General features: G+C 49.1%; 1 protein-coding gene across 2 annotated transcripts; it reads right to left on the reverse strand.

Annotated features, from left to right (window-relative positions):
* Nucleotides 1-320: 320 nt before the first annotated feature.
* Nucleotides 321-26,943, reverse strand: AP1B1 (adaptor related protein complex 1 subunit beta 1). 2 transcript variants are annotated; one of them, XM_087913085.1, is made up of 22 exons: nt 26,633-26,850; nt 22,009-22,072; nt 21,441-21,546; nt 20,534-20,669; nt 18,719-18,964; nt 18,099-18,289; nt 16,460-16,681; nt 15,413-15,533; nt 14,764-14,859; nt 13,518-13,633; nt 12,609-12,774; nt 11,597-11,695; nt 10,655-10,914; nt 9,416-9,617; nt 8,116-8,136; nt 7,736-7,876; nt 6,478-6,623; nt 5,340-5,469; nt 4,652-4,736; nt 3,687-3,773; nt 1,997-2,151; nt 321-934 (listed from the first exon to the last, which is right to left on the reverse strand). In XM_087913085.1, the coding sequence occupies exons 2-22, from the start codon at nt 22,043-22,045 to the stop codon at nt 860-862; spliced, it is 2,838 nt and encodes a 945-aa protein (XP_087769211.1). In that variant the 5' UTR covers nt 22,046-22,072; nt 26,633-26,850; the 3' UTR covers nt 321-859. The 2 variants fall into 2 exon arrangements, with proteins under 2 accessions (XP_087769211.1, XP_087769212.1); XM_087913086.1 differs by lacking the exon at nt 8,116-8,136 and having other exon boundaries at nt 26,633-26,943.
* Between the last annotated feature and the right edge of the window lie 6 nt (nt 26,944-26,949).

The following is a 26,949-nucleotide window of genomic DNA, read 5'->3' on the forward strand; positions in this document are numbered from 1 at the left end:
CAAGACTGTTTGCCAGGCCGTTGGCTGAACGTGAATGCAATACGTTCACATTCATTGAATAAAAGAGGTTTTGCCGGGACTCAAAGAGTTGGCTTTGTGCTTTTGGGGGAAACCTAGCACAGAACAAAACAGAGCTTGAGAGAGCCACACAACTGTTCTGAGCTCCGTTTTCACTGGAAGACGCACCGTGTCTCACGGTTTCCAGGGCAGCACCGCAGGCCGTATCTATGGGCTGGATCCGGCCCGCAGGCCTCAAGTTTGACACCCCGTGTGATCTGCACCCAAGTGGCCTTTCACGCCCAGTAACAAAACAGAAACAGTTTTCCTTCTCTGGAGGTGGTCATCATTGATTTTATTTATTGATGTAGGTGGGAGGATAGCGAGACCAGCATGAGGAAATGCCGAAGGATGCTGGGAAACGTTTCCCAGCTGCAGCTGCAGCACGGCGCTCGCACAGCCTGTGTTTTCAACACGCAAAGCGCCTCAAGGACACAAGGGCGGCCTCAGCAGAGGAACACAGCAGGCTTTGACACACACACACATGCGCACACGCACACACACACGCACGCGCACACAAAAATAGGGAGCCGGATCTCCTTCACCCCACCCCTGCTGCTCCGTTTTCCGACTTCCGCAGGGGACTCTCGCAAAAGCTTGCCCACATGCCAGCCGTCTGATCCCCCCAAAATATCGGTCTTCCAAACAGGGTGGAGTGGGGTGGGGGTGGGGAATAGGGATGGGTGGTGGGTTTTTGGGGGGGAGGGGTGGAATTTTGTGTTTTTTTGTTTTGTTTGCCACAACTTGGTCCCCGTTGAGTTTCCGTCGCCGCTTGCTCTGGAGGAAGGACGACCGGGCAGCCTCAGTTTTTCAGGATGGTTTCGTAAGCTTGGAAAACGTGCTGGGTGACTTCGGGAGCACGGCACTTCAAGGAGAGCTGCGAGGGAAGAAGGAGGGGGTGAGGAGTGGCGGATGGGAGTCCTCGGAGGCGAAGTGGGGTCCAAATGCAGAGGGGTGGGGCAGGGAGGGTCCCCCCGCCCCCCCAGAAAATGCTCGAAGATTAAAAGGTTCGGCCAGACCGTTCGGAGCGGAAAGCGAAAAGTAAGAGAAAAGTTGTGAACCAACCGACTATTGTTTATGGATAGAAGAGAATTACTGGAGGTGGTCTTTGACTGAAAGCCACAACGGAGCTCAGAATTTAGGTTGCTAAGTGAGAAATTATGTCCCAGGGTTTTTTTTTGGGGGGGGGACGACATTTCTCGGCATGTTGGTTAAGAGAATCAGTGAGGTTGTTAAATTAGCAACATGGTTGTTAAGTGAACCGGGCTTCCCCGACGACCTTGGAGGCTTTTAAAGAAGAGACTTGGACAGCCCCTTCCTTCCGCCTGAAATGGTCTCGGGCCATGATCCGTCGGGATGCTGCCAACGGTCATTAAGTGTGAAAAAAAGGGCCATACGTCGCTTTTTCCGGCACCTTGATTGATGACTCTTGGCTATGGATGTGTCCCACTGGAGAATATACATCCAGGGGGTGGGGGAAATACCAGGGTCAAGGGGGAAATGAATGATGTATCTTAGTGTCGGCTGCACCCAGGTAACGCCGACATGGTCACTCCTAATAAATCAATTTTTTTTTTTTACTTTGAGAGATGCGGCTAGAGACTTAGGATTTGAACGGGGGTGGATCTGTTGGAGCCCTGACACCCAAATGTAAACGGCTTGACCAGGGGATGCTTCCATGGTTGTTGTTAAGGGTGGTAAAAACGGCCGCGAGTCACTTCCTTTGGTGCCGCCGTAACTTCCAACGCTCACTAAACAAACCGTGGTTAAGCCCCGGACTGCCTGTTACTCTCTATCGTTCGATCAACTAATAACAATTGTGGAAGGAATCCATCGGTTGAATGGATGGAAAGAAATCTGGAGCAAAAAAAGGCGGAAAGAAAGGACGCCCCGAATTGCCGGACTCCCCACCCAACTGGGCCAGGGGAGGAAGCCCTACCGTGAAGTTAGGACTCCCGGGCTGAATTCTCAGCTCAGCCAGGACGCAAATGCCGTTCGTGAGCTTGAGGGACTGGTATAACATGTCCTGTCCTTCCACATTCCTCTTGGCGATGGTGAAGATATTGTTACCTTGCAGCTTGCTGCTCGCGGCATCTGTCCAAACCCAAAAAGAAGCAATTTAAAAAAATATATATATTTTATATTTTAATTACGCATACCGTGTTACTCCTAAAATAAGACCCGGTTTTATTTTTTTTTGGGGGGGGGAGCTCCAAAATAGGCACCAGGGCTTATTTTCAGCTTTTTTTTTTTTCATGTACAGGCGGCAGCGAGTGTGGGGACCAACGGGAGTGAGAGAACTATCGCTGGGCCGGCTCTCTCCATGCACTTGCCACTCCTTGTGCCGGCCGTGCCTCCCACCCTCCCGGGCCAATAATGATCTTCACGAGAGCTTATTTTGGGGGTAGGGCTTATATTAGGCACATGCTTACAAAAATCAGGCTAGGACTTATTTTCGGATAGGTCTTATTTTCAGGGAAACGCAGTAGATACTTCGAAAACAGTGTATTGTCTGGGTTTATTTTATTTTACAGAGAAATAACAAATCATCACCATCTCCTTTTAATGACCCCATAATCCCTTGCAGGGTGAAGTCTGGGCAACTGAATGGAGCCGAATGTTGAATGGCCAGATGCCCTTCCTGTCGCCAATGTGGAGTTATATGCAGCCGACATATTCTCATTGTGCCCAGAGAGAGAAATATCTGCCTCTAACGAGGATCGAACTTACAGCCTCCTGATTGTGAGGCGAGAGCTCCACCTCCTGGCTACTGCGCTACTCACAGAGAAATAACAAATGTTCTGATAATAGTAGTAATAATAAAAATTGTAATTATAATTATGATAATTATGTTATCTTATTTATTGTCATAGTCATAATAACTCATCTTTAACATGGTGATAATCTTTCTTCTTCTAATTTCCACCTAAAACATAACCCACGTTGAGTAATATTCTGTATCTGCTTTATATTTTATTTTTAATGTCGCTCTATCCATCTCTGCACAGTCTAATATTTTCCGAATTATATTTTCATCCAGAGGGTGGGCGGTGCCCTCATTTTCCCAGTACTGTGCAAATACAATTCTCGTTGCTGTTAACACATGAAATATTAAATATGTAGTGCCTTGGTTGTAACTTTGTAGTATTATACCTAACAAAAACTATTTCTGGCTTTACGTTGCTTAATTATCTTTTTCTAACCACATATGCCTTTTTATCCAGATTATTATTAATTTTTTTTGGCCTTCGCACATGTCCACCACATATGACAATAAGTACCTGGAGTCTGATTACATTTCCAACGTTTGGCAGACATATTTTTAGGACAAAGTTTGAACGTTTTTGAAAGAGTGACTCCTGGCCTGGGGCTCGACAAAAGGGGCTTTGGATGTGCTTTTAAGAAAGCGGCTGCAGCATCCAAAAAAGGATCGCTGGATCAGAACGGCTCCCTCCCTGCTGGCATCTCGGAAAAATGTTTCCAGGTTCCAGTCTGATTTATTTCTTAAATTCAAAACCATTTGCGGGTCCGGCTGGAACAGCCCATTCTGTGCGATGGGCCCATCCCATATTCAAGACAGATGTTTCTAACAGCGGGAAAGGTTCAGCGTAGCCTTATTCTTGTCTCACCTGCGCTAAGCGGACAGTCTTTAATCTGGAACTGGGCTTCGTTCTCGTTGGGAATGTCCTTCCACGTGGCCAGGAATATCTGCCGTTCTAGTCAGAAAAAAAAAGGAAGCCAAAAACAAGAATTTAGAAGTGGCAAGTCGGGCTCGACTGCTCTCACTTGTATCGGTGCCCCCCTCCCAAAACAAAGCCAAACAAAAAACATAAAAACCCATTAAAGATATACAGGTAGTTCTTGATTTACGATCATTCGCTTAGCGAAGGTTCAAAGTGGCAAGGGCACTGGAATAAAGTGACTTATGACCGGTCCTCGCAGTTTACGACCAGTTTACGGTGTCCCTGTAGGAGATGACCAGGCTAAGCCCAAGGGAGGGAGGCGTCAAGCACGTCAGCAGCCATGAGTCCTTGTGAGCCCACAAGAGATCTAAGTTTCTTGCCTTCTCTCGACTCTTGCCTTCCGCTAATTTCCCTTGGCTGTTAGTAGTTCAGATTCTTGTGCAGATCTTAAGCTGACAATAAACCTTTATTCCTGTTTGATCCGCCGGGATCTCCTGGTGCTTGAGGGTCAACTTACAACCATTCATTTAGTGACTATTCAAAGTCACAACTTAGGACTGTTTTTCACACTTGTGACCATTGTAGCATTGTTGTGGTCATGTGATCTAAATTCGGATGCTTGGCAAACTGGCTTATATTTATGATGGTTTGCAGGCTCACCTGATCCCGTTTTGTGACCTTCTGACAAACAAAGTCGAGGGGGAAAGCCGGATTCACTTAAGGACCATCTGGCTCACTTAACAACTGCAGAGATTCACTTAACGAATGTGTCAAGGAAGGACGTAAAACAGGGCAAAATTCACTTATCCAATTTCTCACTTCGTGACATCAATTCTGGGCTCAATTGTGGTCATAAGTCAAGGACTACCTGTAATTTGGAGAATTTTCCACCCATCGAGCCTTCCGCTTACCCATTTTCCCGTCTTCCACGAAGAGAATGTACAGAGGATACAGGGTGCTGAAGTAGAAGACATCAATATTATTTTTCACAGCCACCTGAAAACAAAAAGACAGAAAACATTTCAAGCCCATTGAGAAATGGTCCAAAGTCACCCAGCTGGCTTTCATGCCTGAGGTGGAACTAGAACTCACCGTCTCTTGGTGACTGGCCCAAAGTCACTCAGTTGGCTTTCATGCCTGAGGTGGAACTAGAACTCACCGTCTCCTGGTGACTGGCCCAAAGTCACCCAGCTGGCTTTCATGCCTGAGGTGGAACTAGAACTCACAGTCTCCTGGTGACTGGCCCAAAGTCACCCAGCTGGCTTTCATGCCTGAGGTGAAACTAGAACTCACCGTCTCCTGGTGACTGGCCCAAAGTCACCCAGCTGGCTTTCATGCCTGAGGTGAAACTAGAACTCACTCTCACCCAGTTTCTAGCCAGCAGCTTAACCATTATACCAAACTGTCTCCAGGTGTTTAGAGGGAGGCTGCTCCCTGTGAGGTACACCCACCCCTTCTCCCCAAAGATGCCATTCCCGAAGATCTTGGGCCCTCCCGCCGAGCCTGGCTGAGTTGCAGCCCTTCCCCGCATCACGGCTGCCTGGCCTCTTAAAAGACCCCCCCTCCCTTCCTTCTCCTCTGCTGCCCCTTCGGGCTCACCTGGAGATTATTCAGGGGGTCCATCTTCATGACTGAACCGACGGTGTTGAGGGGAAGAGAGATCTCCACGCTCTGGTTGGGGGCGAGAGGGGTGTGGACTTGCAGAGGGGCAGCAGGGGCCAGACCGAAGCTGGAGAGAAATGGCCAGAGAGAGAGAGAGAGAGACAGGCAAGCCATACATTGGTGGCTGGAAGTCTCAACACAAGACAGCACTATAAAAACAAACCAGCTCGATCCCCGTGCTTCGCTACGAAACGATGTGGTCGGGCTTAGTTCTTGAGGAGGAAAACAAGGGGGAAAAATTCTGCCTCTGCCTACCAGCATCCATCGGTATTCATCTGGCTAGACTCCTGTCAGCGTGTGAGAGTTGAGGGCTGTTTGGAAACTGAAACAGCATTTGCTGTGTGAGCAAGAAGGAGACAGCAAGGAGCCTGGGCGTGGCTTAGCTCAACTGTTCTGTACTCAGATTTCTTTTCAGGTGGGGAGGGGGAGTAGAACTCCTTAGCATCAGAGCGTTTTAATAATGATAATATAGGAAACACTAAATGCTCTGATGGTCATTTTGAAAAATCTTTTCTTAGTGAGCCCCTAGAAGCCAAGAGGGACATAGGTGCCAAATTTCAAGTTTGTAGGTTTTACGGTTCTGGAGATTTTGTGATGATGTGTGAGTGGTATTTTTTGTTTGTAGATAGATAGATAGATAGATAGATAGATAGATAGATAGATAGATAGATAGATAGATAGATAGATAGATAGATAGATATAGATAGATAGATAGATAGATAGATAGATAGATAGATAGATAGATAGATAGATAGATGGATGATAGGTGATAGATCAGGAGCCTTCAAGCTCGGCAAGTTTAAGACTTGGGGACTTTCAACTCCAGGTGGATTTAAATCAGGCGATTAAATCAGGAAACAAAGGGTGAGAATTATTGAGATGTGGGTCTCCATTTAGAACAGGCTTCTCCAACGTGGCTGGCTGGGGATTCTGGGGGTTGGAGTAGGCCAGCCTGCCAGGTCAGCCTCTTCAGCCAACTTCTTAGAGGGTTTGGCATCATTGAACCAACCGCTCAGGAGAAAGTCGATCATCATCAGAGGCTGCCAAACAGACGTGCGTGGGGGAAGCTTCTTACCTGTTCCGGTTGAACTGGATGGCAAAATCTGACATGACCTGCAAGGCTTTGTTGGACAACGTGATGTCCATGGAGAGGGAACCAGCCCGGCGACTGAACGTTCCTGAGATTTCCAGGCCTTTGGCCTTTACTGCAGGGAGCCACACCTAAAACCAGAGAGGACACTCAAGGCTTGGCCACCAAGGTCCTTCAGACGTCAGCCTTCCAACTAAACCAACTCCAAACCAACAAACTCCGGGACAAACAATTCCTCAGTTCCATTTTATTAGAGTTCTCATATCGGCACATCTGGGGGAACCTGAATCGGAGAGTTCTGGGTTTTCCCTTCCCAAAAGAGAAATCCAATATCCATCCCCTACACCCATCAGTCCATCACACGGCCCAATCAAATCTTGGTCTCAACTGGAGACACCCCTCCAAAAGTTCCCCTCCAGGTGCAGGGCAACCTGTCCTTGACTCTCTGAGAAAAGATTGTTGTTGTGCCTAATCTTCTGCCCCACTAGGAAATCTCCCCCGCTCCCAAATTCCCAGGCAGTGAATGTGGCAGCCTCGAAGCCTCCAAGTAAAAAATGGCTTCCGAGGCTGACACCAGAAGTGTCTCTGTGAAGACTCAACCAACTGGGTGGTCTAAAGGTTGAACTGTGCCAACCGGACCAAACTCTTGTTCACCCAAGACGAGTCTCTGCCTAACTAATTTTCCTCTGATTTGATGCTGCTGCTTGGATGAGCAGCGAAACACCTCAGATGAACGAGAGTTTGGCCCAGTAGCCATGATTCAATCTTGTTTAGGCACATACTTTCTGCAAGCTTGGCCAAGTAACCAAAAGGGAAGGGCCTCTGGAAAGCAGAACACTGGAGATGTTGAAATGCGGAGCATCATCCATCAACCAGGAGCCAGGTAGGCTTTCGCAAGCAAGAATTTGGGTCTACAGCCCAGGATCTTGAGATGCGAACCCACCATCTTTCTCCTCCTAGTAAGCTTATTAAGATGAGTCTCTCAAACTCCTGGACGTTTTTCTTTGGCGGCTGGCACGATGGTCTAAGAGTGGAGACTGACACCTGCGGATTATTTCTCTTTAGAGAAACCCGCTCCTTCCTCAAAGGCAACACGAACTCTAACATCCAAGAGAAGGATGTCAACTCGTAACACGTTTCTATGGCCGTTTTAGAGTTTCCAACAGAACGCCGGCGAGGGCTACCGGGGGCTGCCGCCATCTTTGGCTTCAGGGGGGATCCTAGCAGAGGAAAAGCTACTCACGGTTTTGGGAGCGACATGGGAGCCCGACAGGTTGCTCACACCTCCGGCCAGGTCGAAGAGGTCTCCCAGCCCCCCGCCGAGGAGTCCTCCCAGGTTGGAGGGCATGACGGTACTGGGAGCTGTAAAACTTGGCCCTCCCATCTGCAGGAGAACAACAGTTCGTGACGCTCATCGGAAAAAATAAAAGGGGCGATGGGGAAGCTATTGCCAATCCATCCCATATCGAACAAGGAACCCTACTTGTCGGGGCACCTCAATCATATGCCCACCCACTCAGCCACGCCCCACCCAGTTTGCCAAAGGGGGAGAGGACGAGGGAGCGGTCACGCTCATGGACACGCGAGGCCCGTTCTTAAAGAGAAAGGAGAGCCGAAACATACCCCTTCCTGTTCTTCCCCCATCTTGAAAGAAGAGAAGCAGGAGGTGAAGAGGAGAACAGCAGTAGCAGCAGCAGCAGGGAGTGAAAGAAAAGAGCGAGAGAGAGAAAGAGAGGGAGGGAGAGAGGCAGGCCAGGGAGGGGAGAAGAGAGACAAGGGGGGTGGGGGTGAGGTGAAAAGTTAGTTTGCTCAGCATCATCACAACACGGAAAAGCTAGCCCACGTGCTACGGAACAGCCTCCCTGGTGTGTGTGTGTGTATGTGTGTGTGGGTGTGTTTGTTTGTGGGTGGGTGCCATTCTTAGACATCTGGGCAAAACCTGGAAGTTGGCATCAACCCACAAGTTAGCTTTTGCTAGCCCCCTAATCAAGACGAATCTAAAACTAAGAACAGAAGAGAATGGACAGGGATAGGACGGAACAGAACAGAAACGAAACGATGGAATGGGAGAGAAAAAAGCCAATGTGGCCTAGTGGTTAAGGCGTCAGGCTAGAAAACACAAGGCCGTGAGTTCGAGTCCTGCCTTGGCCATGAAAGGAGCGGAGTAACTCTGGGCCAGTCGCGCTCTCTCAGCCCAAACCAACTCTATAGTCGGTGACTGTGGGAAAAACAGGAGGAAGGAAGGAGTGTTAGGGATGTATGCTGCTTGAGTTATTGGTAAAATAAAAATAATAATAGAGGCGGGGTACAAATCAATAGAACGTATGAAAAATAAACAGAGCAGAAAACATGGAATGGATTATGTGGAATTGAGTGGAACAGACTCTACGGGACGGAATGGAACAGAACGGAACAGAATGCAGAATAGAATAGAATATAGAATAGAATACAATAAAATACAGAATATAGAATATAGAAAAAGAATAGAATAGAAATAGAAATAGAATAGAATAGAATATAGAAAATAGAAAAAGAATAGAATAAAATTAGAATGGAATATAATAGAATACATGGAATGGAATGGAAAACTATGAACTTTCAGAGAAATTTGCAGAATTTTTCTTTTCTTTTCAAAAGCCTGCCAGCCTCTGGGGGATCTCTATATGCAAGAAAAAAAAATACTCAACTGCATCATTATTATTATTATTATTATTATTATTATTATTATTATTATTATTATTATTATTATTATTTTACTGCAATGACATTTTTACTTGCAGGGACTTCTCTTACAAGTTGAGAGAAATGTGCAACCTCTGGATCCTTTTTTTAAAAAACAAACGATTTTTTTCTTTTGCAAAAGCTTCTCAGGATTTGGTGAGCGTGCGTGTGTGTGTGTGTGTGTGTGTTTAAGAGAACTTACCAGACTATCCAAGCCCCCACCAAGAAGATCGACGGCTCCCATCTGCACCGACGAGGTAGCAACGGGAGGGCTGCTGACCGGGGGCCCGAGATCGAGGTTCAACAGATCCCCCAAGAGATCCCCCTGGGTGGGGATGACGGCCGGCTGCTCCGAAGGCGGCACTCCGGCGGACACCGCGTCTGGGCTCTCGGCACTCTCGCTGCTGTTTGAATGGCAGAAGGCGGGGGGGAGGAGACAGCAGGTTTTCAACGGGGAAAAAAAACGGGGCGCTCGTTCGAATGCGAGTCAGGCAACCGATGGATTGAGTGGGGCAGAGGCGATATTCAGACGGTTCTGACCGGTTCTGGAGAACCGGTAGTGGAAATTTTGAGTAGTTCGGGAGAACCGGCCAATACCACTTCTGACTGGCCCTGCCAACCCCATCTATTCTCCACCTCCCGAGTCCCAGCTGATTGGCTGGGTCTCTTTTGGTTGCCCTGCACAGGAGAACGGAGCTGGAAAGCAGGTTAGTGGGGTGGGGAGGGAATGGGGATTTTGCAGTATACTTCCCCTGCCACGCCCACCAAGCCACGCCCACAGAACACCACGCCAACCAAGCCACACCCACAGCTGATCGGCTGGGTCTTCTTTTGTTGCCCTCCACAGGAGAACGGAGCTGGAAAGAAGGTTAGTGGGGTGGGGAGGGAATAGGGACTTTGCAGTGATTGTTGTGGTCCATCGGCAGTCTGCGGAGACGGCAGCAGAATCGGACAGTGGGGAAGAACATGGGTAGTCTGGGAGTCTGGGGAGGAGCCCAGAAACGGACAGGAGCCTTTGCAGGAAGCAACGTCGTTCGCTCCGTTTGGATTAAACTTTGAAGTTCCCTGTGGACTTTGTACTCCGGTTGGCTTTCTACAGTTAATTTGGCACTTTAGTTATTGGCAGCCATTCAAAGAAGAGAAAGGTGGGTGCTTATCTCGAGGGACTGTTTGGGACTGGGAATGCACATAATTCCCAACATTGAAATAAAAACGAGCGTTGTTTGGACTAAGCGGTGTGCTTAATTACGGTCTCAGGTAGCCTGGGTCAGAACAATAACCTTCCCCTGGAGTGGGGTGGGAATGGAGATTTTGCAATATCCTTCCCCGCCACGCCCCACCGAGCCACGCCCCACCGAGCCACGCCCACAGAACCGGTAGTAAAAAAAATTTTTTTTTTGAATCCCACCAGTGAAGTGAGGATTTCGGAGTTCCGACTTACGAGCCTGTGCGGGGCGGGAGGCTTTTGTGGACGATGCCTCTACTCCCCTCCACGAACGCAGTGGGGGGCTTGTGGTAGACCGAGGCCAGCGTGCCGATGTAGCAGATCAACTCGTCCAGCAAGGTAGGCTCGATCAGGTCGGTCTCCTCGGATATGAGAGGCTTTTCGGCCAGGACCACTTCCTTGGCTGCCACGGGATCCGTGGAGAGAAGGCGCCAGTAGATATAGCCCCGGTCCCTCAAGTCTGGGTTATCCGAATCCTATCAGATTGGGGGGAAAAAAGGGGGGGAAAATGATTTACGGGTAGCTCTTGACTTACAACAGTTCATTTAGTGACTGTTTGAAGTGACATCTGCCCAGAAAAAAAGGGACTTAGCACTGTTCTTCACACTTAGGACCATTTTTCATACTTAGGACCCATTTTTCACATGACAGCATCCCCAGGGTCAACTGATTTACAACGGTTCATTTAGCGGTGGCCTAGAGGTGGCGCTCTGGCCTTGCAGTCAGGAAACGGTGAGTTCGATCCTAGTTAGAAGCAGATAGTTCTCTCTCTGGGAAGAAGGAGAATTTATCTGCTGAACAAAACTCCGCCCTGGCAACAGGAAGGGTATCCGGCCAGTAAAAGGGACTTAGCACCGTTTCCCCCCGCCTCTTATGACCATTTTTTCACCCTTACGACCTTCGGAGCTTCAAATCTTAGGCCCAAGGCAGGTCCAGTGGAACTTCAAGCGATCGTTATGTGAGTGGCCTTAAGTCAAGGACTATGTGTATTTTTCCAAAAACTAAAAACTAAAAAAATAAAAATAAATAAAAACCCACCCACTTCTGGCACATTTTTCATGTTTCTCCTGCGCTGACAGGGCCGTGAGGGCTCTGGACTGGTTTTTTCGGTGGCCAGGAAGGGGTCCCTGGCAGTGGGTGAGCGGCAAAGGGCTTTACCTGCGTGGCCAGACTCAACACCTGTTGCACCACCTCTTGCGTCTCGGTGGGCTTCTTCAGAAAGAGCTTCACGATGGCCGTCAGCAACTGAAGCTGGACCTGAGCGGGCCAAGAAACAGACCCGAGGTTAAAGGAAGGCTTCACTGCTAAAGGCAGACCCCCAGGGCGAGATACTGGGGGTGGGGGCTGGACCCCCGCGCAGGAGACAAGGAGGGAAGACCTTGTCCCATCAGCGGACAACTGGTCTTCTCACTGCCGATGTCCTTAAGTCAGCGGTCCCCAAGCTTTCCACTCTATCACCTCTCTACTATCTATCATCTGTCTTTCTGTCCATCAGCAGTCTATCCCCTATCTACTATCTACATGTCTGTCTGTCTATCATCTATCGATGCCTGCCATCCATCCATCCATCCTCTTAGTCTATCATCTCTCTCTGCCATTCACTCATCCATACATTTATGCCATCCATCCATCTACCATCCATCCATTTATTAGTCTATCATCTATCTATGCCATCTGTCCAGCCACCCACCCACCTATCATCTCTCTATGCCATTCACTCATCCATCCATCCATCCGTCTATCATCTATCAATGCCACCCATCTACCCACCATCCATCCATTAATCTATCATCTCTCTGCCATCCACTCATCCATCCATCCGTCCATCTATCATCTATGCCATCCATCCACCATCCATCCATTAGTCTATCATCCATCCATCCAACATCTATCTATGCCATCCATCCATCCATCCATCCATCCATCCATCTATCACCTCTCTCTGCCATCCACTCATCCATCCATCCCTCTGCCTATCATCTATGTCATCCATCCATCCACCATCCATCCATTAGTCTATCATCCATCCAACATCTATCTATGCCATCCATCCATCCATCCATCCATCCATTAGTCTGTCTGCCTGCCCGTACTCCAATTTGTTTGAGGCACCCCAGCCCCACCCCCCACAAATCCCAGTCCCCAGACCTAACCCGCTGAGACCCGGCACCTGGGTGCTTTCATCATGGAAGCCCTCCAAGAAGCTCTCCAGCAGCTCATCCGCATTGTCGATGCGCTCGGCATATTCTCCCACGATCCAGATCATGGCGGCCCTGGCTTCCGGTTCGTCGAGGGAGTCCAGGTTCTCACACAAGGTAGCGATCACGCTTTCGTACCTGCAAAGAGGGGGAAGACCATAAGCATTCTCTGAGGCCCCCAACCAAGATCCCTAACAATCCCATGAAATAAATGCAAACAAGCAAACATTCACACCAGAAGCAAATCTGCTCCTATTAAAACCTGCCCAAATAAAATTGGCTACAGGAGATCACCGGTTATCGACAAACTCAGACCTGAAACCTTTCTCTTAGGAATTATAAAATACCAAATCTGCCCCCCGCCCCCCCAAAGTAAAATATTTAATAATACATATTTTAACAGCTGCCAGAATAGCTTTTGCAACAAGTGTGGAAAACTTCCAGTAACCCTAGTGAAAAATTAGCACAACAAAAAAATAATGGAAAGCGCTGAAATGAATATGCTTACGTTGAAATTGAAAAAAAGACTCTGAATATTTTTTAATTTGGCACAAATGGTACGATTGGATAACAAACAGAAATAAGAAATAAAACGTGAAAATGAATCTGTAAGAGACCTTAAAAGAATAAATGATAGATATGTAGAATATATAAGAATAATAATTATGGATAAAGATATTAATCAGGGTTTGACAAATGTAAATGCAACGTGTTAAGGTTTATAAGGCAGGAATTTGTACAGATGTCAAAAATGCTGTTGAAATTATGATGGTTTGAGTTGTAATAATGGAAATACAAATATATATATTTTTTAAAAAGTGCCTTTAAAAATAAAGCCTGCTTTTCAAGCCTTAAAAAAATAAAAACAAAAATCCTCCTACTTGTTTGGGTACTTGCGGAAAATGTCCTTGATAACCACAATCGCTTCCTGCACCACGTAGTTGACCTTGGTCTGGATAAGATCCAGCAACGTGCTCACACAGCGCTCGGCAGATTGCTGAAAAAGGGAAAAAGAGGAAAGGAAAAGAAAAAAAAGAAGAAAAAAAAACAGCCTGGGTCAGCCAAGAAGTTGGCCGAGGCGCCGATCGTCAACGGGAAGAGGAAAGCGAGGGAAAACCCGTGCTATCCTGCCGCGAGAATTTTGCTGGGGATGTCGGGTTTCGCGGTAGGGGGGATGCCAGGAGTTAATACGGTTGTGACGGGGTTACTTTCTCTATGCTTCCCAGGGTCACTGGTGTGAGGTGGGTGGCTCTATAACTGGGAGGGAGGGAGGGAAGTTGGCGGGGAGGAGGAAGGGAAGGAAGGGAAGGAAGGAAGGGAAGGGAAGGGAAGGAAGGAAGGAAGGAAGGAAGGAAGGAAGGAAGGAAGGAAGGAAGGAAGGAAGGGCGAAGGAAGGAAGGGAAGGAAGGAAGGGGTGAAGGAAGGAAGGAAGGAAGGAAGGGAAAGGAAAGGAAAGGAAGGGGGAAGGAAGGAAAGGAAGGGAAGGAAGGATGGAAAGGAAGGAAGGAAGGAAGGAAGGAAGGAAGGAAGGAAGGAAGGAAGGAAGGAAGGAAAGAAGGAAGGGGCGGAGAGAGAGATGGAATGGGAGGGAGAGGAAAGAGGAAAGAAAGCAGGAGGAGGAAGAGGAGAAGGAAGGAGAGGGAGACCTGGGCAAAGAAGGAAGGAAAGAGAGAGAAAGAGATGGGAAGAGCAGGGGAAGGGGAAGGAGAGGAAGAGGAAGGGCAAAGGAAAAGGAAAGAAAGTTTTTTTTAAAGAAATGGAGTGGCACCCTCTTCTTTATAATTCCAATTCTCTTCTAGCACTGATGATGTTACCTAGTTGGGGAATGAAACGTCTGCAAGAAAACAAGCCAGCTCAGAGAGCACCAAGCAGCCAACAATCCCCTTCCTTCCTTCCTTCCTTCCTTCCTTCCTTCCTTCCTTCCTTCCTTGATTCCTTCCCTTCCCCTTCCTTACTTTCTTCTCCTCCCCTCCCCAAATCTCTCTCCCTTCTAGCACTGATGATGTTACCTAGTTGGGCCACGAAACGTCTGCAAGAAAACAACCAAGCTCCAAGGGCACCAAAAAAGGACCCTTCAATTGTGATTCATTATTCAGCGGCATGTTCTTTTTCTCGCCAAGGCCTCACCTCAACCTTAATGGCGCATCGGCCGATGGCCCGGACAGCTTTCCTGACAAAATCCACATCCACTTCGGTTGCGTATTCCTTCAACTCAGCGAGCACCTGCAAAGGAACCGAGAGGGGCCGTCTGACAGTTATCAGCTGCCTTTGGAGTCAGAGATCAGTGGGGAAGAAGAACAGCTGGAGCCTGTTCCCGATATGCGCATGCACAGAGCTGCCAGAAGAAGGGAACAGCTGAAGGACGAGGGCCAACTTGAGAGTAAAGCCACAGGTGGACGGTGAATGGCCCCTCCCACGGGGAATAAAAAGGAGCAAGGGGGGAGTGGGGCTTTGCAGGAGACAATTGGTTCAATTCATTAGGGTGAAGATCTGTCCCTGACTCCTTGCCAAGTAATTGCTGCTACAGTGTGGCGTTTGGAAGATATCGGCCTGGCAACTCTCCAAGCCTGATAAAGGTCTGTAGTTGTGAACTTTCTTGAAAGACTGTTGGCCGGGACTTTGCTGGAGAGGAATTCCCTTTAACCTAAATAAAAGGGGTTTTTATCGGGACGCGGAGTCTGTTTCATGATCTTGGGAAGCCTCGGTCAGAACGCTGACAGATCTGAAGAGCTGCAAGGCAGGCAGGTGGGCAGAAGTTTCACCTGAAGAACGTTACCTGTGCAATGTTGGCCTGGGAGGCCAGGCGGATCATAATGTCCAGCTTCTCCAGCTTGACGTAAATGGGGTCGTTGTACTTCACAAAGAAGACTTTCATCTCGTGCTTGAGAATTTCAGGCCTGAAGAGAAGAGAAATAAAGAAATAAGGAAACGGGACAGCCCGTGTTCTTCTATCCAGGTGGTATTCGCATAACCGGAGTCTACTGTTCTGACCAAGGCTTCCGAGACTCTAATTACGCACGCGCTTATCTCAAAAACAAGTCTTGATTTATTGCAACGCTGGGAATTATTTTCATTCCCAGCCGGTAATGAATCTCAAACAGTTCCACAAGATAAGCACCCACCTTTCTGTTCTGTGAAGTGCTGCCAATAACAGAAGGGTCAAATGAACCAGAAAAGAAAACCAACCGAAGTACAAAGAGTTTCAAGAATGAATCTGAACCAAACAAACGACTTTGCTTCCTGCAAAGGTTTCGTCATCTTTGCCTGACCTTTATAACTCATGGGACGGGCAATCACCTCCCAGCCTTACTCCCGAGTCGCCACTTTTGTTTCAGCTGCTCTTGCCTTGTAGCAGCTCTGCGCATACGTGCACTGGGAATAGGCTCCCCTTATTACTCTTCCTCGCTGCTGCCAGACTCCCGAGGCTCCGGAGTCAACACATAACTGCCAGATGGTCCGGGCCCATCTCTGCAGCGGATGCGGGACCCTCATCTGAGTCCTCTCCGGACTCCCAGGCTGATCCCCTCTCTTCCCCACTGTCCGATTCCGCTGCCATCTGCACCAGCAAACCACAACATCTACTAGCTGCATTCGCACAACCGGGTAAACCTGATTTGGGTGTGGCTTAGCCCTACGGCCAGTTTCTCTACACTGCCAGATCTTGTGCAAAACCTTCCAATAAAGATATAGTCCTTGTATTACAGCCAAAAGGGAGCCGGGCCGATCCTGGCCATAACTTGTGACCCGTAGTAAAAGAGTCATGCAATTTTACGACCTGTTTTGCAATAGCCATTAAGTGCCAGGGGTGCAAGAGGAAACTCACCTTTTTTGAACAATCAAATTGATGTTCCGAAGGGCCACGTACTGCAGTTCCGGTTCCGCCGAGAGCAGAGTGACCAGAGGGGGAGCCAGCTTCTTCAGCAAAGTCCCGTAATAATCTAGATCTTTGGACAGCATCTCCGTGAACTTCATCAACACCTTCACGGCGGAAAGGACCACGGCCGAGTTGGCGTGGGACAACCTGGGAGTCACCCGCTCACAGATGCTGAAAAAGAAAGGGTGGGTCAGGAGTCTCTTGTGACTCCACGCACGAATCTCAGTTCTGGGCTTGGCTTTGCTGTTGTTCACTTGACCTTTAGTAAGCGATTCCTTTCTCGACAGATGCGGAGTCCCAGATCGTTCTTACTTGAAGGTTCAAGTTGAGACAGGTGTCAACTCGTAAAACATTCCTATGCCTGTTTTCAAGTTGCCATAAACAGAGTGGGGGGAAGAGAATCTGAAGGGGCAGCACAGCAGTGTAAAACCAGAAGGATATCCCACCCTTCTCTTAAAAAGATTGTAGAGGCTACCGCATCTTCTGCCCTCGAAAACCCTTCACTGGGGAATGTGATTGAGGACACCCCAAATCCTTCATTGGGGAATGTGATTGAGGACACCCAAATCCTTCATTGGGGAATGTGATTGAGGACACCCCAAATCCTTCATTGGGGAATGTGATTGAGGACACCCCAAATCCTTCATTGGGGAATGTGATTGAGGACACCCCAAATCCTTCATTGGGGAATGTGATTGAGGACACCCCAAATCCTTCATTGGGGAATGTGACTGATGACACCCAGCCCTTAAATGTGTTGGAGAATCTGATTTATGATACACCCAGTGTAGGAGGGGTGAAAACATGATTTAATTCGGGCGATCGGTGGAACCCTGATAACAGGACTGACACCTAACCCTCCTGCCTCCTCAGTTCCCCGCTCCAACAACCCTGCGAGGTGGGTTTAGCCATCGGCAAGTGGGTAACAGGAGTTCAAAGAGAGGCCGGTGTGAAGCAGCTTTCCCCAAAGTGGGTGGAGCAACCCCGAAGAGCGGGCGGGGCCAAGGCCCAATCTGAAGCTGATCTCACGCACAATTACCCTGCTTACTTCTTGTACCGCTAGCTCCTCCTCTAGCCCTCTCCTCGATTACCGTCGGTGATTAAAAAGGTGTGAATTTTAAGAGCTCCAATTGTTGCACGCAAAACAAGGATTTAGGCCCTTTGTATGATCATCGGTCTGTCAGCGTTCCAGTAACTCTCCACTCCGCCCAATAACTCCGAGGAACTCAAAGGTTACTTTTTATTTGGATAGTAACTGACACAACTAGGGAATCCTGAATCTGAAAGTTCCGGGCTTCCTTGCAATAAGTTAAAACTACACATCCATCCCCGGCGCCCATCATCGCATGGCCCAATCCCCATCCGTCCCAACCTGAGACTTCTTCTCACTTATGCACCACACAACCTGACCTTGAGTGAGAAAAAAAAAGATGTTGTTGTATCTAACCAGATCCACTCCAAAGAAATTCTCCCCTCTCACTTTTCCGGGCTCAAAATATGGCAACGTGGGAGCATCTGGTCTCAACATGGCTCCCGAAGCTGACGCCGTCATGCGCTCGACCAAGCGAGCCAAGCTGCAGCATCTTACCTCTGAGCTTCACGGTCATCTTTGGGCATGTAGTTAGCCAGGCAGTCCAAGATGAAGATCTGGCCCCATTCGGTGCATTCGTTCAGAGCGGTCAGAAGCTTGTTGATGGACTGCGGGTTCAAGTCAAGCAGGTTGCTGCTGGGGTGGGATTCGGCTATCTCAGAGAGGGCGGCGACTGCATTGGCAACCACCTAAACAAAAGAGAACCATCTGGAACACGGAACACCCCCGATTCTTGCAAGAGGACACTCCGTTATGTGGCTGGTCTTAGTGCAGCTAAGACCCAAGGATGCCACAAGAAAACTGCCGGAGGTGCTTCCGGGAAAGGAAAGCGTCCCCAGGAACACAACCTGTTTTGTTTATTCACAACAGCCTTCTGAGCACGCACGCACACACACGCACAATCTAGGAATTGCCTCTTGACCCTGTCGGAGGGATAGAGTGGGGGCCTTTTCTTGTCCTCTCCCCTCCTTCCTCCCCTCTCTCCTCCCTCCTCTCCTCTCCTCCCCTCTCCCAAGGACCTTCTCACCGCCCATTACAATGCAGGCCCCTAGCCAAAGAGTTTAGTACCTTACTGGAAAGGGCATCTCCACTCCCCACCACCCCAAAAAGCTAGTCACCATTGGGTTGGAGTCTGAAATGAGGTCTTTCAGAGTATCCAGGAAGCCTTGGTCCTCCACCAGCTGGGCATTGATGTCGTGCAGCTTCGCCACGCAGACGGCGGCCGTCTTGCGCACGTAGGGGTCCTCGTCCTTCAGGCACTTCCGCAACGGCTCGCAAAGGTACTCAGTGATCTTGTCAACACGAATGCAGCCCATCGTGCGGACGGCCAGGGCTCGGATGAGGGGGTTCGGATCTTCGCAGTCCTGGTGGAAATGAGAGAAGCTGTACAGGTGGCCCGCCAGTTTCAAGAGGCTGTTCGGCTAGCGGCAAGGTTCTTAATTTGGAGTGAAAGAACTCAAAAAGACTACAAACAGTTGCTTAAAAATGGGTGGGAACTTTTGGTGGATCCCCAATGCAAAAGATACTTCTAACCCAGTTCTGACGGCTGGCATCTCCTCCAGTCAACTGACCGCATGTTGGGCATTGGGCAACCTGCTCAGCTATTAAGATTGTTGGATGAGCAGGCATAAAAACAGCCGGCTATTAAGATTGTTGGACGAGCAAGAACAAAAACAGCCAGCTACCAAGATTGTTGGATGAACAGGCTTAAAAACAGCCAGCAACTAAGACTGTTGGATGAGCAGGAACAAAAACAGCCAGGGAAGTGATTGAAGCCTGGAACCAGGCCCCTTGTCAGTCAAAAGGAGAGCTGATTGATACTAAGGAGTACTTGATAGGTACTAAGAAGGCGAAGGCGCAACAGCACAAGCAAACGACAGCCAATGACTTAAAAAGCCAGCCATCAACACACCCCAATCAAAATCTGGAGAACTACATACAATTGGCATTATAAATACGACACACGGTGAACAGCACACACTCTGCTAGACAGGAGTTTCCTGAGGATGGTTTCCGGCATGAGTCCAAAAGCTCGCAAGAGCAAACCTCTGTTCTCAATTACAGATCCAAACTGGAACCTCCAATTATCCTGGGACACGTACATTCGCCTCCGTTCATAAGTGCGGATTCACCGAATCTGAATCGTGAACAAGTATCATGAACACAGCGTATAAAGAGGGATCTAGCATGGTGTTGTGGTTCTCCAGCAGCAGGTGAGGAGGGCTGAGGTCTCGGAGAGCGAGGACTCAGATGAGGGGCCTGCGTGTGAGGCAGGGATGGGGCCAGGACCATCAGGGAGTGGAGTGCTGCCTACGGAGATTGTGGAGGCTGGCAGCAGTGAGGAAGAGGCCCCCGAGGAGCCTGTGCCCAGGGCTGCTTGAAGGAAAGAGCAGCTGCAGCAGCACGGGCGACTCGAGAGTAAGGCTGCAAGGTAATGGCCCCTCCTTTAAGAGATAAAAGACAGCCGAGAAACCAGAGTACTTTGCAGGAAGCAAAGAAGTTTTTGCACTCAAGCCTTGTAGACATTCGGAATATCTTTGTTGGTGTTTGGAGACTCTTTTGTGTTTGAAATATTTCTTGGTAACTTTATTTAGTGCTCTTGGCAGCCTTGCACCACCTCGGCCAGGCTTGTTCTTATCAGAGACAATTAGTTTGAAACAGCCTTTTAACCGGGAAGGAACGGAATTGGTAAAGAATCATTAAAAGGTTTTTGCTGTGACCTCCGTTTCGTGTTGGTTTCCTTGGAACAAGGTTTGGGTCAGAACAAACAAGGTTTGGGTCAGAACACATGGATTGCACCCCAAAGACAGAAGTTTAGGGGCAAGTTCGGTGATGTTGTCAGCTCCCTCCGCTAGCTTTCCAAAAGCCGTTTGGAAGCATCTCGCCCGGCTTCTCTACCGCATCGCTCACCCAGAAGGCGCAGCCACACTCACCTTAACAAAGGTGTTGACTGCCATGATGGCCATGTCTGGCTGACTCTTGGCATAGTTCATCAGGTACAGGTAGACCAGCTTCTTCAGCTCCAGGTTGTCTGTCTGCATGCAGTTCACCACATCCGGGAAAAGAGCGCTGGGAGGAGAAAACGGAAGGTGCCTTAAAGGATCCTTCTCGTCCCGGAGAACAACGCAGGGAGTCCTCGACTTACGACAGCAACGGAGCCCAACGTTCCCGCCGCTAAGCGAGACCAGTTTCTCTGCCAAGGTGGGAATCCATGGCAGGTAGCGGTTCTGCCCCCAACCCCCCTCTGTGCCTCCGTTCCAGAAAAAAAATTAAACTGAGCTCAAAAAGCAATCTTCGTCCTGACAAAATGGAGCTTCTGGTGTGTTGAAATTAAATATATCAAGAGCCAGTTTGGAATCTGGTGATGGAGGCGCCAGGCTGGAGGACAGGATATGGCGAGTTCTAGTCTCACCTGAGGCATGAATGCTAATTGGGCGATTTGGGGCCAATCACCAGGTGACGGTGAGTTCTAGTCTCACTTGAGGCATGAAAGCCAGCTGATAACTTTGGGCTAATCACCAGGAGATGGTGAGTTCTAGTCCAGCCTGAGATATGAAAGCCAGCTGGGTGACTTTGGGACAAACACCAGGAGACGGTGAGTTCTAGTCCTGCCTGAGGCATGAACGCCGACTGAGTGATTCTGGCCAATCCCTCTCTCAGCTCAACCCACCTCACAGGATTGTTGGGGATGGGGAAAACAGGAGAAGGAAAGAGTCTTGCATGTTGGCTGCCTTGAGTTATTTATAAAAATAATACCGGGGGGGATATAAATAAATAAAATGGACGGACGGACAGACAGACAGAGCCTAGCCGGATGCTCTCTCATCCTTCCACCCTTACCTGACATCCTTCCCAACCGTCATGGAGGCAATCACTTTCTTCACAGCCTCCTTTTTCTTCTCCTTCTTGTCGCTGTTCAGTTCAGCCTTCAGCTCAAATATTTCCCCTGGAAAAGAATTTGGATTTGCAAATACAGCGGAGTCCTCGGCTTAACGGCCACAAGTCGAGCCCTGAATGGATTGAACCGGCCATCTCGTTACGAAGCCAAACAATCAAAAACGGAATAATTTTCTCTGCGAATCGCCCAGCGGTCAAATGCTTCATTTCCGCTGCTTAAAGCAAGACCATTTTCAAAGTAAGTTTTGGCCAAGTTTACGATCTTTCTCGCCGGTCCTTAAGTGAATCGCCCCTGCTGGGATTCACAGGCCATGGTTCTATTTGGATTCTTTGGTTTCGGAACGAGATTGTCGGCAAAATAAATTTAATTTAATACATAAAGTGAGCCAAAGCAACCCTTGCCCTGTTTCATCCTAAACTTGGGTGTTCTCTGCGAATGCAACCTTGGGTCTACCTGGACCAGGACCACACCCAGCCAATCCCAGGTGCGCCCCCCTGCCCCCCCGGTTACCTTTTTTGGTGGTGGTGAAATACTTGGAGTCAGTCATCTTGATGGCTGGTTGGTTTGGTCACCTCTGGGGACAGTAAAAGAGATGTAAGCTGGAAAATGAGGCCCCAGGTTTAAAATAACGGTATTTCTCAAGATATTAGCAGTAGGAGAGGGAAGGTCAAGGGAAGGAAGGAAGGAAGGAAGGAAGGAAGGAAGGAAGGAAGGAAGGAAGGAAGGAAGGAAGGAAGGAAGGAAGGAAGGGAGAAAAATAGGATGGGAGGGAGGGAGGAAGGAAGGAGAAAAATAGGATGGGAGGGAGGGAGGAAGGAAGGAAGGAGAAAATAGGATGAATGAGAGAGGAAGGAAGGAGAAAATAGGATGGATGGATGGAAAGAAGCAGAAAATAGGATGAATGGGAGGGAGGGAGGGAGGGAGGGAGGGAGGGAGGAAGGAAGGAAGGAAGGAAGGAAGGAAGGAAGGAAGGAAGGAAGGAAGAAAAATAGGATGGGAGGGAGGGAGGAAGGAAGGAGAAAAATAGGATGGGAGGGAGGGAGGAAGGAAGGAAGGAGAAAATAGGATGAATGAGAGAGGAAGGAAGGAGAAAATAGGATGGATGGATGGAAAGAAGCAGAAAATAGGATGAAAGGGAGGAAGGGAGGGAGGGAGGAAGGAAGGAAGGAAGGAAGGAGAAAATAGGAGGAAGGAGGGGGAGGAGAAAATAGGATGAAAGGGAGGGAGGGAGGAAGGAAGGAAGGAAGGAAGGAAGGAAGGGAGAAAAATAGGATGGGAGGGAGGGAGGGAGGAAGGAGAAAAATAGGATGGGAGGGGGAGGGAGGAAGGAAGGAAGGAGAAAATAGGATGAATGAGAGAGGAAGGAAGGAGAAAATAGGATGGATGGATGGAAAGAAGCAGAAAATAGGATGAAAGGGAGGAAGGGAGGGAGGGAGGAAGGAAGGAAGGAAGGAGAAAATAGGAGGAAGGAGGGGGAGGAGAAAATAGGATGAAAGGGAGGGAGGGAGGAAGGAAGGAAGGAAGGAAGGAGAAAATCGGATGAAAGGGAGGGAGGGAGGAAGGGAGGGAGGAAGGAAGGAAGGAAGGAGAAAATAGGATGAAAGGGAGGGAGGGAGGGAGGGAGGAAGGAAGGAAGAAAGAAAAATAGGATGGGAGGGAGGAAGGAAGGAAGGAGAAAATAGGATGAAGGAGGGAGGGAGGAGAAAATAGGATGAAAGGGAGGGACGGAGGGAGGGAGGGAGGAAGGAAGGAAGGAAGGGAGGAAGGAAGGAAAGAAGGAAGGAAGGAGAAAATAGGATAAATGGGAGGGAGGGAGGAAGGAAGGGAGGGAGGCGAAAGTAGGATGAAAGGAAGGAAGGAGAAAATAGGATGAAGGAGGGAGGGAGGGAGGACACGGGAAAGGGAAGGAAAGGGTGGGAAGGAGGAGGGAAGAGAGGAAAACAAGGGAGGGGAAACTTGCATTTGTTCGGTCTTATCTGGGACCCTCCCAAAAACGCCTTTCTGCTCCCTCCGGAAAGGCCCCAGGCGGCCCTTGAGGCTAATCTCCTTAGCAGCTGCTCTATGGGGGGCGGGGGCGGGGACTGAAACCTCCCGAAGGTTAAACTGGATAAAACAACGGTTGTCGCCGCTGCGGTTGTGGTTTTTCCTCCTCGGTCGCAAGGCAGACCCACAAAAACAGCTCATGCGAGGTCCCACGGTTTCTGTTTCTTTTTCTTATATCTATCCATTTCGTGTACTCGTAACGACGTCTCTACATGTTATCCCTGTAATCTTATAATCGCTTGGCAAAATAAATAAATACATACATTAAAATAAATAAAGGTAACTTACGAGGAAACGGCAGAGGGACCCCCACCCTTCCCCAAAACAAGAAGCTGGCTTGCAGGGTCCTGCATCAGCTGCCCAAAGGCAGGTAACCCGGCACAGAGTCCGTCCCTTCCCTTGGCACCGATTGGCCTCCGGGGAAAAATACCAAATATTCCTCCGGCATGGGGTCCCCCAAAAATGTCCTTCCAAGAGCAGGACGAGGCCTGTTTCCAAACGGAGCCCAGGATTGACGTTCCTAAGCGAGACGGCGAGTAACTTTGGAGTTTCACCTCATTTGGCCACCTTTCTCGCCTCCGACGTTGAGCGAATCACTGCAGCGGATAAGCTAGTACACCGGTCGTTAAGCGAATCTGGCTTCCCACATTGACTTGGCTCGCCAGAAGGTCGCCAAAGGGGATCACGAGTTCTCAGGACACTGCGATCCATCCGTCGTAAGTATGAATCAGCGTCCAAGCGTCCAAATTTGGATCGCGTGGCCTCAACGGGCGTTAAGTGTGAAAATTCAGCTTTTTTTCGGTCACTAAACGAACAGTTGGAAGTTGAGGGTTGCCTGGGTGACTCTCCTTCAGGGACCCATCAATGGCTTTAGATGACAGATAATCAGAGTTGGAAAGGACCTTATAGGTCATCTAGTCCAACCCACTGCCCACTCTACACCATTTCTGACAAAAATGCCACATCCTTCTTCCTTATGCCCAATTTATGCCATTTGCCCAAAAGTTTGCACACCCCCAATGGAAGATTTTAATTTAACATAAACTTTTGTATCATTATTATTATTAGAATTATATAAGCTTGTTAAATGGAACAAATATGATTAATAATATTCCATTTGTATTAAAAGGTGAGAGTTGGCATAAAAATGACACACTGAAATACTAACCAAATAATGATTATAACTTTAATAAAAAAATATGTGTATCATTACCAGAATTATATAAGCTTGTTAAATGGAACAAATATGAATAATAGTTTATTTGTATTAAAAGGTATGAGAATAGGGGGAATTGGCATAAAAGTGACACACTGAAATACTGAATCACTAAATAATGAAAGATGATAACTTCATAAAAAAAATGTGTATCATTACCAGAATTATACAAGCTGGTGAAATGGGACACATACGATGAATACTATTTTATTTGTATCCAAATGTATGACACTCAGGTGCAACACGGCTCACGCGTTGATAGGTTTGTAAAAAATTTAAAACTAAAAATTTAAAATAATTAAAAAATAAAGTCAACCCCACCATCTTCCCCACAAGACTCTCTCTCTCTCTCCCCCCGACAAAACCAAGAATTCCTCAAAAAAAGAAGGAAAGAGAATCCGCTCAAACTTCACAGGAATGCAAAAACGCTATCCAAGAAGAAGGGAAAGAAATGCACTCTGTGCATGCTCAGGAGCCCTCTTTGATGCTTCAATCTCCTTCCAAAACTTCGGGATTTTTAAAAATCCTCAATCCAATCCGGGCATCTGAATTGACCGGATTAACCTTTTAAATGTGGCATCCTAACCGCAGACGAGGGGAATCGAGTTCAAACGACGCCGCAGACCTCAAATACACACAAGGAGTCCTCGACTTAACGACCGCGATGGAGCCCAACAAGTCTGCCTTGTTAATAAGCGAGATGTCGGTTTGAGCGAGTTGGGCCTCTTTTTTTTCCACCACCCCCCTTTTATTGTCACCGTCGTTAAGCGAAATCCAACGACCGCTGTTCAATGAGTCACCTGGTTGGTTGTTAAGCGAATCCAGTACCCCCCCCTTGCAGGTCGCAAAACGGGACCATCGTCAACACGAGTCAGTTGCCGATTGGGATCACGTGACTGTGGGAAGGGGGAGGATGCTGCAACGGTCGTAAGTGTGAAAAACAGCCCCACGTCGCCTTTTGTCCCCCCACACACACACTGCCGTTGTAACTTCAAACGGTCACTAAGTTGAGGACTAGCTGTAAAGCTGTAAATACACACACACAACCCACCCACCCCCCAAAAAACCTTCATTCTTTCCAGAGCTACACAAACACACAGACACAGATAAACCGAGTTGGATATTATGTAAAGGCTACAGATGTTTTCCAGCAGTTGGGCGTCAACACAGCAGCTTCCCCTTCCTTCTCAGCCCCCTCCCATAATTTCGAGGCCTTTCTTGGGAGGTTTGTTCAGTGCAAAGGGGAAGGGGGTTAAGCAGGGAAGGGGAGGAGAGGGGGCTCCTAAACTTCCCTAGGAGCCCCTCCCAAGAGACAGATGTTCCATCCACCGGTGCCCCCTCCCCATATCTGAAAGGTAGGGGACTTCTCTCTCCTTTGGGGAAGGCAGGCAGATGTGTGTGTGGGGGTTTGCGGAGGGGTGGGGGTGTCTTCTGCTTCTACCCCCCACCCCAAATTTAAACAGGCACGGGACAGCAAAACAAGGAGGGGAGGGTCCTATTACAGCCACCCTCCCCACCCTGCTTCCAGCCATACCAATGGGGTCCCCTTTGGCTTGGCAGACCCAGGGGGCTGGATCTGGTCCCGGAAGAAACCCCCTCCTCCTTCTACCCAGGCAGGTGCAATCTCCCTTCCCCCAAAAAAGGGGCGGGACGTTTTCCTTAATCCTCCCCCCGCCCAAGGACAGTTGGGGTCCCCCAAAGCCGGACAGGAGCCCCCTTCCCCCAAAATAAGCAGCAGGAGGACTTGCTCTGCAGCTCGAGCCCCCCTTCCCACTTCTTCCTATCCCCCCCAAAAAAACACGGGAGGGGTTTTCTCCCCCCCACAAAAAGGCAGATCAGGTTCCGGCGAGGTTCCCCAACCGGGCGCCCCCGTACCTCGGCGGCGCTCCCGTTTGCCTTCGGCCCGACGGAAGTCTCGGGATCGCGGACGCCACGCAAGCGCGCTCCCGGGGCGGAGGAGGAGGAGACCGGAAGGCTGCGGGAGCGCGCAAGGCGGGGGCCCGCAGCAAATCAAGCCCGCCGGCCGGCCGGGTGGGGTGGGGTGGGTGGGAAATCTCCGAGCCCCCCCCCACTTTGGCCTCCAAACCCCTCCCGCTTAACAGCGGCTGCGGGCGGCGGGCCCCCGCCGGCTGGAAGGCGGGGACTACAACTCCCAGCATGCTTCGCCGGCGGAGGCGGGGGGGGGGGGGTGG

This window comes from Pseudonaja textilis, chromosome 15 (assembly GCF_049901715.1).
Source record: "Pseudonaja textilis isolate UNSWEBS1 chromosome 15, rPseTex1.2, whole genome shotgun sequence".
Classification (NCBI taxonomy): Eukaryota; Metazoa; Chordata; class Lepidosauria; order Squamata; family Elapidae; genus Pseudonaja; species Pseudonaja textilis.

Coding starts and splice junctions, on each gene's coding strand:
- AP1B1 (XM_087913085.1), bottom strand. CDS start 22,045: ATGACTGACTCCAAGTATTTCACCACCACCAAAAAAG. Junction 18,290..18,718: donor TTTCAGACTCCAACCCAATG/GTGACTAGCTTT, acceptor TCTTTTGTTTAG/GTGGTTGCCAATGCAGTCGC. Junction 4,737..5,339: donor ACCCCCTGAATAATCTCCAG/GTGAGCCCGAAG, acceptor TTTTGTTTTCAG/GTGGCTGTGAAAAATAATAT.